Genomic DNA, 8,352 nt, shown 5'->3' with positions numbered 1-8,352 from the left:
CCTATGGCTTTTACAATCTTTTTGCACCCTCTTTCACAAAATTCCCTGAGCCATGGTGGGTGAGTCTTAAGTCTACTTCAGTGATGAGCTCTTAGGACACTCTGGATCTCTGCTTTGGTCAGTGTTGAGTATCCTCAGGGTCTGTCTCCTTCATCCTGGCGCTAATTATCAGATTCAGCATGGAAGCAGCACTCTTGCTAATCTCTCCAACTCCTCTGTGTTTTCAGCTGTGGCTTGGTTGAAGTGTGAGGGGTAGTTTTATCTCTTCTACTCTTGCTACCATCTGATAAAGAACAGATTCTCCAAAGGAGAGTGAAATTGGCATAGTTTAAATGGGATAAGCATTATTAATTTAGGGAGAATTTGATGTATGTAACCCCTCGTTTAGCCAAAGACTAATGAGAGCTTGACCCTGGAGAGCATAATCTTTGTCTCTATAGGATTCTGATCTGGTTCCCAATTTCAGATAAGGGTTCCTTTCCACTGAGCAGATGTCTTAGCCAATCAGAAAGCTACTGATTACTCACCAATGGCTCTTACATGCTTTCTGCCACCTCTTCCACAGTACTCCCTGAGTCTGGAGGATATAATAGGGATTTAGCACTGAGCACTCAGTAGTCACTTATTCACGACATTTTGATGAGTTTTGAGTCTCCTTGATAGTCACCACTATCTACAGAAAGAACATATCAGACCAAAGGTGAGAGCAGTACTAATTTATTGGCATAAATATAAGTCTTTAAAGGAAAACTTAATGAATACAAAATGCCTATTTAGCCAAACAATGGTAGTAGCTTACCCCCAAGGGCCTGTGACTTTTCAAGCCAAAGATTTCCGACTAGGTTTTTAATACCAGGCATGAATTTTCTGCTGTGGGGCAGGCCTCAAATCCAATCAGAGAGTAGTTGGTTACTCCTATCACAGCCATGCATGATTTCAGCTGAAAGCATCTTCCCTGGCTGGTTGCTTATATAACTCTCAGGGCCACTGCTGGTTAAGGCTACTGATGATTTTCTCCCCCAGAAGCCTGAATAACACCTTTTTAGCACTATGATAGCTAGCCGTCAGGGAGGAGGTTTCCAGTTCAGTTTCAGGTTGATTTCTCAGGGTCCTGCAGCTAAAACACAAGGTGTCTTCAGCAATAAGATCTTACCCTCTACCAAACTAATTCTAGAACTAGCCACTTCTGAAATGATATTCAAAGCAATGTAAGTTGGCACATTACAGAGGTACATGAACATTCATGCTTGTTGTGGCACTATTTACAAAATTTTACTTATGAAATCACCCCAGATTTCCATCAGCAAGTAGATGGATAAATAAAGTTGGAAATCTTCCATGGCAATACAGTTAAAACTGCCAGAGTTCCCTGAAGGCCTTGCTGATGCCATGCTTGGTCTCCCTCTGCCCATATTGACTTCTTCCCCAATGCTTTTCCAGAAGTTGATTCCTAATAAAGAGCTTATATGACAAATTGGGTCTTAGCATTAGCATCCCAAAACCCAGCTCTGTCCTATAAAAAAAATTTTTTTTAAATCAACTTATAAAGAGAGTGGGTTTATAATAGTTCAGTGGTTTTAGCCTATAGCTGATTAAGCCCATTTGCCTTGGGCCTGTGGCAAGACACTATATCATGTAAGGAGTGTGCTCTGGGGCAAAACCACTCACCTTATGGTTAGGAAGCAAAAGAGAAAGATAAAAGGGCTTCAATTTCCTTCAAGTGCACACTCCCAGTGACAAAAAAAAAAAAAAAAAAAAAAAAAAAACTCCCAAAAAGTCGCACTTCTAAACGGCTCCTCTATCTCCCAATAGAGCAAGGTTGGAAACTCAGTCTTCAATGGACTCTTGGATATTCTAGATCCAAACTACAGCACTGACATGAATTACACTAACCAAAATATCATCTAGCAAATAAAGACGCAAGCAGAAAATAAAAACAAGATGGAAAATCACTGTATATTTACATATAGGGAGATGATTAATTACTATCACAGATATACTTAAATGTTGACTTGAATATTATGTCATATCTACCCTACTACATACAATAGAGCAAATCAACATGAAGGGACCTGGGCATGGTGGCACACATCTTTAATCCCAACAATTGGGAGGCCAAGGTAGGAGGACCAGGGTGTTGGACAGCACTGGGGATGACTCCTGACTGTCTTCTTGTTGGGTGTGTGACACAATCCTCCTCATTAATGATGAAATGAATGAGGAGGATTGTGTCACATACCCAACACAACCAGCTGATGCCCCTGAGAATATTCAGAGGCATTTTGGATAATGGAAAGAAGACAGTCTTACATCTTCATTAATTTCCTGCCTATGAATTTCTCAGAATTTTGTCTGTTACTGAACACCATCTCCCCAGGAGCTTATCTGCTGCTCCTGCTCAAAATCTGCTCGGACACCCTGCCAACTAAGCCCCAGTGACCTCAGCCATGAAGTTCCATCTCTGCTCGCCTTCCTCTATACAGGATAAAAAAGAGAAGATGGAGAAGAGCATGTCCTGACAACAATGGGAGAGAAGTTCGCAAAAGGGGACCATTAGTGATGAAAGATGTAAGCACAGGAGGAAAATATAGATGTTACTGACTAGCCCAAGCCCACTTCCCACGTGACAAAAATGAGGAAACCATTAGAGCTTCAAGAAAGAGGAATATAGGAAGACACACCCCAGAAGATGAAGGCACAGTGGGGCCCACAGCCAGTTCTCCACACAATCTCTGCACGTGTCCCGGTGACAATTTACTTTTCATGTTATCTACTGGCCACAGCTGAGGAAATGGGACGTCCCAAAATACAGACCACTAGGATCTCAGACACAAGACCAACAGGATTCTGTGGTGTGGCTCTGGTCCCTCCCACCCCAACCCTCCAGGATTTCGTTGTCAACTCTGCTCAACTTCCCACCTTTGGTCATTGCTGCATAGGAAAGCCAAGAATCACAGCCTCCAGACGTCCCACAGGTAATGGGCTGGGATTGCCAGTGAGACCAAGGGGACAGGGAATGTGTGAGAGTAAACCAGAAGCAGGGAACTTGGTTTTCGAAAAGAAGAGTAAAAAAAAGACAGAGTAGGAAGACCTGTGAAATTTAAGTTCCAGATGAAGATTTGAGACTCTATTTCCTTCACTGTATTTTAGATAAGATTATGTCAGCTACCAAAGCTAAGGCTAGACTCATCCTGATCGTTGGCCTAATTCCAATCTGATCTCACTCTAGCTCTAGCCCCATCTCTAGCCAAAGTTCTGACCTCAACTCCCACTTCAATCCAACCTGAGTTTCAAAATTAGATCCAACTTGAATCTTTGTACCAGATCCTATCAAACCTTGAACTTCAAATCTATTCTACTTTTAATTTCATTGTAAAGTGAGGCACAGTCCCTCCTATGTCTCCAGTTTGAATACTCATGTGTCTTAGCATGAGGCACAATCTCAAGTCTAGTCCCATTTTAGACCTTGTAACAATATATTTAACTCTAATTTAATGTCCAATTTTACTCTCACACTCAGCTACATCTCAAGGGCAAATTCAACCCTGACTTCACTCCTGAGGTGCAGACTCAGGCCTGACTCCATCCTTGTCTCAACCCAGGGTTCCTGTTCACCTGGAATAGAAAATTTTACCTCAGCTCCAGCCTGAATTTACTTGACTGTGTTTCTGACTCTTCCTTAAACCTAGCTTCACCCCAAACTTGACTGTGGACTCTTAATTTGAGTTCTGACAGACTTAGAGGCCGTGTGTTTGTCTAAGAATGCCAATTACATATGAAGACTGCCAGAACTTGGTAACTGAGGAGAAAAACCAGGAGACTGGAAAAGGTGAGACTAAAGGAGAAATGGACCTTCCTAAAACATCCTCATCATATATCTAGTAGGATTTCTCTTGTCACATCCTGCCATGTACCTCTACTGGGTGCAGTACTGGCTCCCCAACTCCAAGGGATTTAGGGCCCAAAGTCTGAGGACTCATTATGAGGGAGACACAGGTTTGGTGATCTGGCTTCTTGTGCTCTGTGGGAGGAGATGAGAGGTGAGCAAGGCAGGGAACTGGTTGAGTTTAAAGGGGGAACATGATTTGCACACATAGTCATCCAGGAGCTAAGGGCCCAATAAAGATAACCATCACCGGGCTGGAGAGATGGCTTAGCGGTTAAGCGCTTGCCTGTGAAGCCTAAGGACCCTGGTTCGAGGCTCAGTTCCCCAGGTCCCACGTTAGCCAGATGCACAAGGGGGCGCATGCATCTGGAGTTCATTTGCAGAGGCTGGAAGCCCTGGCGCGCCCATTCTTTCTCTCTCCCTCTATCTGTCTTTCTCTCTGTGTCTGTCTCTCTCAAATAAATAAATAAATAAATAAAAATTTAAAAAAAAAGATAACCATCACCAATATGTCTCTCCTACTCTGACTTCAGATGTCACATATCACCATTGCTTTGTCTGTGTGTGCTTATATAGATGTGCATTTCCATAATTGTGCACATGAGACCTGACAGTGTGAGAGGTTTATGTGAGTAAGGTTCTCTGCTGGTCCATGAGGGATTAAAGGCTGGAACATTCAAATCCTTCTTAACCTCTCCCAGTGTACCAGGGTCAAGCCTTCATTGGTACATAGATGCTTAGAGCCTTCTATTGGCTTTCTCACATCCTGGGCCATTTTTAAATTTTAGAATTTTTATTGACATCCTCCATACAGATGCACAAAATGTACCCTGAACTTAATCTCTTCCTACAAACATTTTTCCCCTCCCATACCCCCTTTCACTCCTTCTTTCAAATTAGTTGCCCTTACATTTTGATGTCATCATATTTTTGCCCTCATATTATGAAGATCTCATATTATGTAGGTAGCATCAGCCAGTGTAGGACAACGGATGCCATGGCCAAGTTGTGTCTGGAAGACAGCATTCCAAAGCACATCCTTTGGCCCTTACATCCTTCCCCTCACCACTTCCTCAATGCTCCCTGTGCCTTGGAAGATGCGATGAAGATAGTTCTCAGCGCTGGGCCATTATTTTCTTCTGACACCCTCTTCTCTTGCAGTGCCTCATTGCCAGTCCATCCTATGGAATATCTTCTCCAAGCCCCTTCTTGTCTTGTTTACCCTGGGCCTCTGTCTCCTGATGCTGGTGGTTGTCTCTGTGATTGGATCCCAAAGTGAGTGCCCTGGGAGTGGGTAGGGATGGGGGCACAGTGGTGGGGCAGTGATGGATGGTGAGACACTTAGCAAGAGCCATGATGCATCGAAAGGGACATTAAGAGTAAAGGAAGGCATGAAAATGACATAGTGAACAGCCAAGGGTCACAGTAGGTAGTAACATGATGGATCGATGGGTGTGAACAGTGGTGCATATACTGGTGGGGGCAGGGCGTAGTGAAGCGCCCATGACAGGGATGGCTGCTGGTTGTGTCACTTACTGTTTGGTTATGTAGTTACACTGCTTCACATCCTTAGCCTTAAGTGTACTGGATATCAACAATGCCTGCCCCACTGAGTTACCATGAGGACGCAAGGAAGCAATGCATACAAAATGCCCTGCTTGCTGTTGGCACAGAGAGGGTTTGCTCAATCTTAGTTCTAATCACCCCACACACCTCGTCAGATTCCCAGTTACAGAAGGAGCTCATCACCCTCAGAACCACTTTCAACAACTTCACCTCAAGCACAAAGAATGAAGTCCAGGCACTGGCCTCGAAGGGTGAGCCAGGCTCCCACAGGGCTCTGGGCTCACATGGGATTGGGTCAGGGACTGGAGCCCTGAGGTCAATTGCCTTGTTCTCCAGGAGAAAGCTTTCAAGAAACCATTAATTCTCTGAAAGTGGAGGTGGATGATAATAGAAAAGAGCTGATGTCAGGTGAGAGACTCTGATCTAAGCGGGTGCAGGAGAGGGTGGGTGGAAGCCTCCCGACACTGAACTGCCCTGCCCTCCAGCCCGCAACTTGAGCCAGAAGATGGCTTCTCTGGAGAGCACAGTGGAGCAGAAGGAGCAGGTACTAAAAACAGGTGAGATTGCTGTCCCTTGCACCTAGTTTGAGAGTGTGGCAGAGTACAGAGAGGACCCTGCACAGGCCATGTGAGCTCCAGGAACTTATGGAGTAGAGGATATATGAGCTCCAGGAGCTTGTGGAGTAGAGGTCGTGTAAGCTCCAGGAACTTGTGGAGTAGAGGATATATGAGCTCCAGGAACTCATGGAGTAGAGGTCATGTGAGCTCCAGGAACTCGTGGAGTAGAGGTCATGTAAGCTCCAGGAACTCATGGAGTAGAGGATATATGAGCTCCAGGAACTTGTGGAGTAGAGGTCATGTGAGCTCCAGGAACTCATGGAGTAGAGGTCATGTGAGCTCCAGGAACTCGTGGAGTAGAGGATATATGAGCTCCAGGAACTCATGGAGTAGAGGTCATGTGAGCTCCAGGAACTTGTGGAGTAGAGGTCATGTGAGCTCCAGGAACTCATGGAGCAGAGGTCATGTGAGCTCCAGGGACTCGGTGAATAGAGACCTCTCACCCAGAGGACTGTCTCCATCCTTATGTCCCAGATCAATCTGAGCTGATCCTGCGAGTTCAAAAGCTGAGGAAGGACCTGACAACCCTGACTTGCCAGCTGGCCAACCTCAAGAGCAATGGTGAGGGGATGGTGGCCATAGGTCTCCTAGACTGTTGTGGATGTTACGCTTCTAGCACCTCAGCTTCTCCGCCCTCTCTGATGCCTTTTAGCCTCTGAAAGGACATGCTGCCCCCTTGACTGGATACCGTATGAAAGCAGATGCTACTGGTTCTCTAAATCGGGGAAATCATGGCCCGAGGCTGACAAGTACTGCCAGCTGGAGAATGCCCACCTGGTGGTGGTCAACTCCATACAGGAACAGGTGAAGCCTGGCTGACCTCTTCTGGGAGAGTGCCTATTGGAAGGGCAATATCATCACCCTTCTTTCCTCCTCAGAACTTTATCCAGAATCATAAGGGCTCTGAGCACACATGGATGGGACTAACAGACCAAAATGGACCCTGGAGATGGGTGGATGGGACTGACTTCGAGAGAGGATTCAAGTATGTGTGCAGCCTGCGGTTACCTCCCTCTGCTTGGAACTGCCCTGCCTTTCCTGCATGTGGAAGAGATAGAGGGGTCTCCTGGGAACATGGGTGGGAGCCTGGCCACATGGGCCCACAGCTTTGTCTCTCTTCAGGAATTGGATGCCACAGCAGCCAGATAACTGGTATGGACATGGACTGGGAGGAGGTGAGGACTGTGCTCATTTCCTTGCAAGTAATGGTCGCTGGAATGATGATGTCTGCCAGAGGGCCTACCACTGGGTCTGCGAAATGGATATGAATAAGGGAAGCTAGGCGTTTACCCTCACCTAATTTATATCCTCAAGGCCTTAGTCCTTCTTTCTACATTTGTTGCATTTTATCTAGGATTTTTAAGAGCTGGATCAAAGATGGTGTCTGGATGTGACAGATGGAAGTGTAGGTTTAGTGAAACCTATTAATACTTCCTCTAAATTTTATTTTTTTACATTATCAAACATTTAGGCTTCTTAATGATGCTTTATGGATGTATTTTGTTTGGTACTTCCCTTGTTCCCCCACAAAAGAAAAAACTGTGACACTTTGCACAGTGTGCACCTTTTCATTGTCAACTGTTTTTTAGAGTAAAAGAAGAGGAATATGCTTACACATCCTTTGACTTGTCTGATCATTGATGGTTAGGAACTGGGAATGGGATAGTTAGCATTAGGAAGGGAATTAGGTGGCAACCTGCTATCTGAGTGGACTTTGAGCCAGATGATCTCATTAGGAACCCAGTTTTTATTTATAAGTGTTACTGTGCTGTGAGCTTCAGGTGTAAAATAGGGTTGTTACAGCACTGGGTGCCACCACCCTGTGACAGTACCCGCTAGGTATGGAGATTCCCTGATGACGAATGCTTCAAATACTTTTAGTCATACTGTGGCATTCATCACAATGCACAGAAGCTGCATTCTCAGACAAGTGGCACATACTATGGACACACAACCGAGCATCTCTAAACACACGAGGGCAAACAGGGCCACGGAAGAGAATCGCTAATATCAGTAACTAAGGATGAGTGTCAGCACAGACTAGTTAAGACATATGCCTGCTTGTAGAATTATTAACAAAAGCCGAAAACAATGTCATAAATAACACCTCAACTGATTACAAAAGGTAATAACGCTTGGAGCATGTAATAAAAGAAATGAACATGAAACTACATCCTAAAAAAAGCTGTACCAACATATAATTAACTTTTTCACTATCTTTTTTAAATAAATAAGATAAAATGAAGCTGGGCGTGGTGGCTCATGCCTTTAATCCCACTACTT

General features: G+C 44.8%; 1 protein-coding gene across 4 annotated transcripts; it reads left to right on the top strand.

Moving 5' to 3' along the window:
- The first annotated feature begins 2,895 nt into the window (after window positions 1-2,895).
- On the top strand, window positions 2,896-7,684 carry LOC101616312 (C-type lectin domain family 10 member A). Of its 4 annotated transcripts, none has more exons than XM_045135411.1 (10): window positions 2,896-2,975; window positions 3,727-3,829; window positions 5,048-5,161; window positions 5,608-5,703; window positions 5,789-5,860; window positions 5,938-6,009; window positions 6,544-6,630; window positions 6,722-6,873; window positions 6,948-7,054; window positions 7,192-7,684. In XM_045135411.1, exons 2-10 carry the CDS (start codon window positions 3,763-3,765, stop codon window positions 7,349-7,351), a joined length of 927 nt encoding a protein of 308 aa, XP_044991346.1. In that variant the 5' UTR covers window positions 2,896-2,975; window positions 3,727-3,762; the 3' UTR covers window positions 7,352-7,684. The 4 variants fall into 4 exon arrangements, with proteins under 4 accessions (XP_044991346.1, XP_004657135.2, XP_044991344.1 ...); XM_004657078.2 differs by having other exon boundaries at window positions 2,925-2,975; window positions 3,736-3,829; XM_045135409.1 differs by having other exon boundaries at window positions 2,946-2,975; window positions 3,690-3,829.
- Window positions 7,685-8,352: the final 668 nt, after the last annotated feature.

The sequence above is a fragment of the Jaculus jaculus genome, chromosome 1 (genome assembly GCF_020740685.1).
Source record: "Jaculus jaculus isolate mJacJac1 chromosome 1, mJacJac1.mat.Y.cur, whole genome shotgun sequence".
In the NCBI taxonomy this organism is placed as follows: domain Eukaryota; kingdom Metazoa; phylum Chordata; class Mammalia; order Rodentia; family Dipodidae; genus Jaculus; species Jaculus jaculus.
This window is presented reverse-complemented; position numbering and strand designations above follow the sequence as displayed.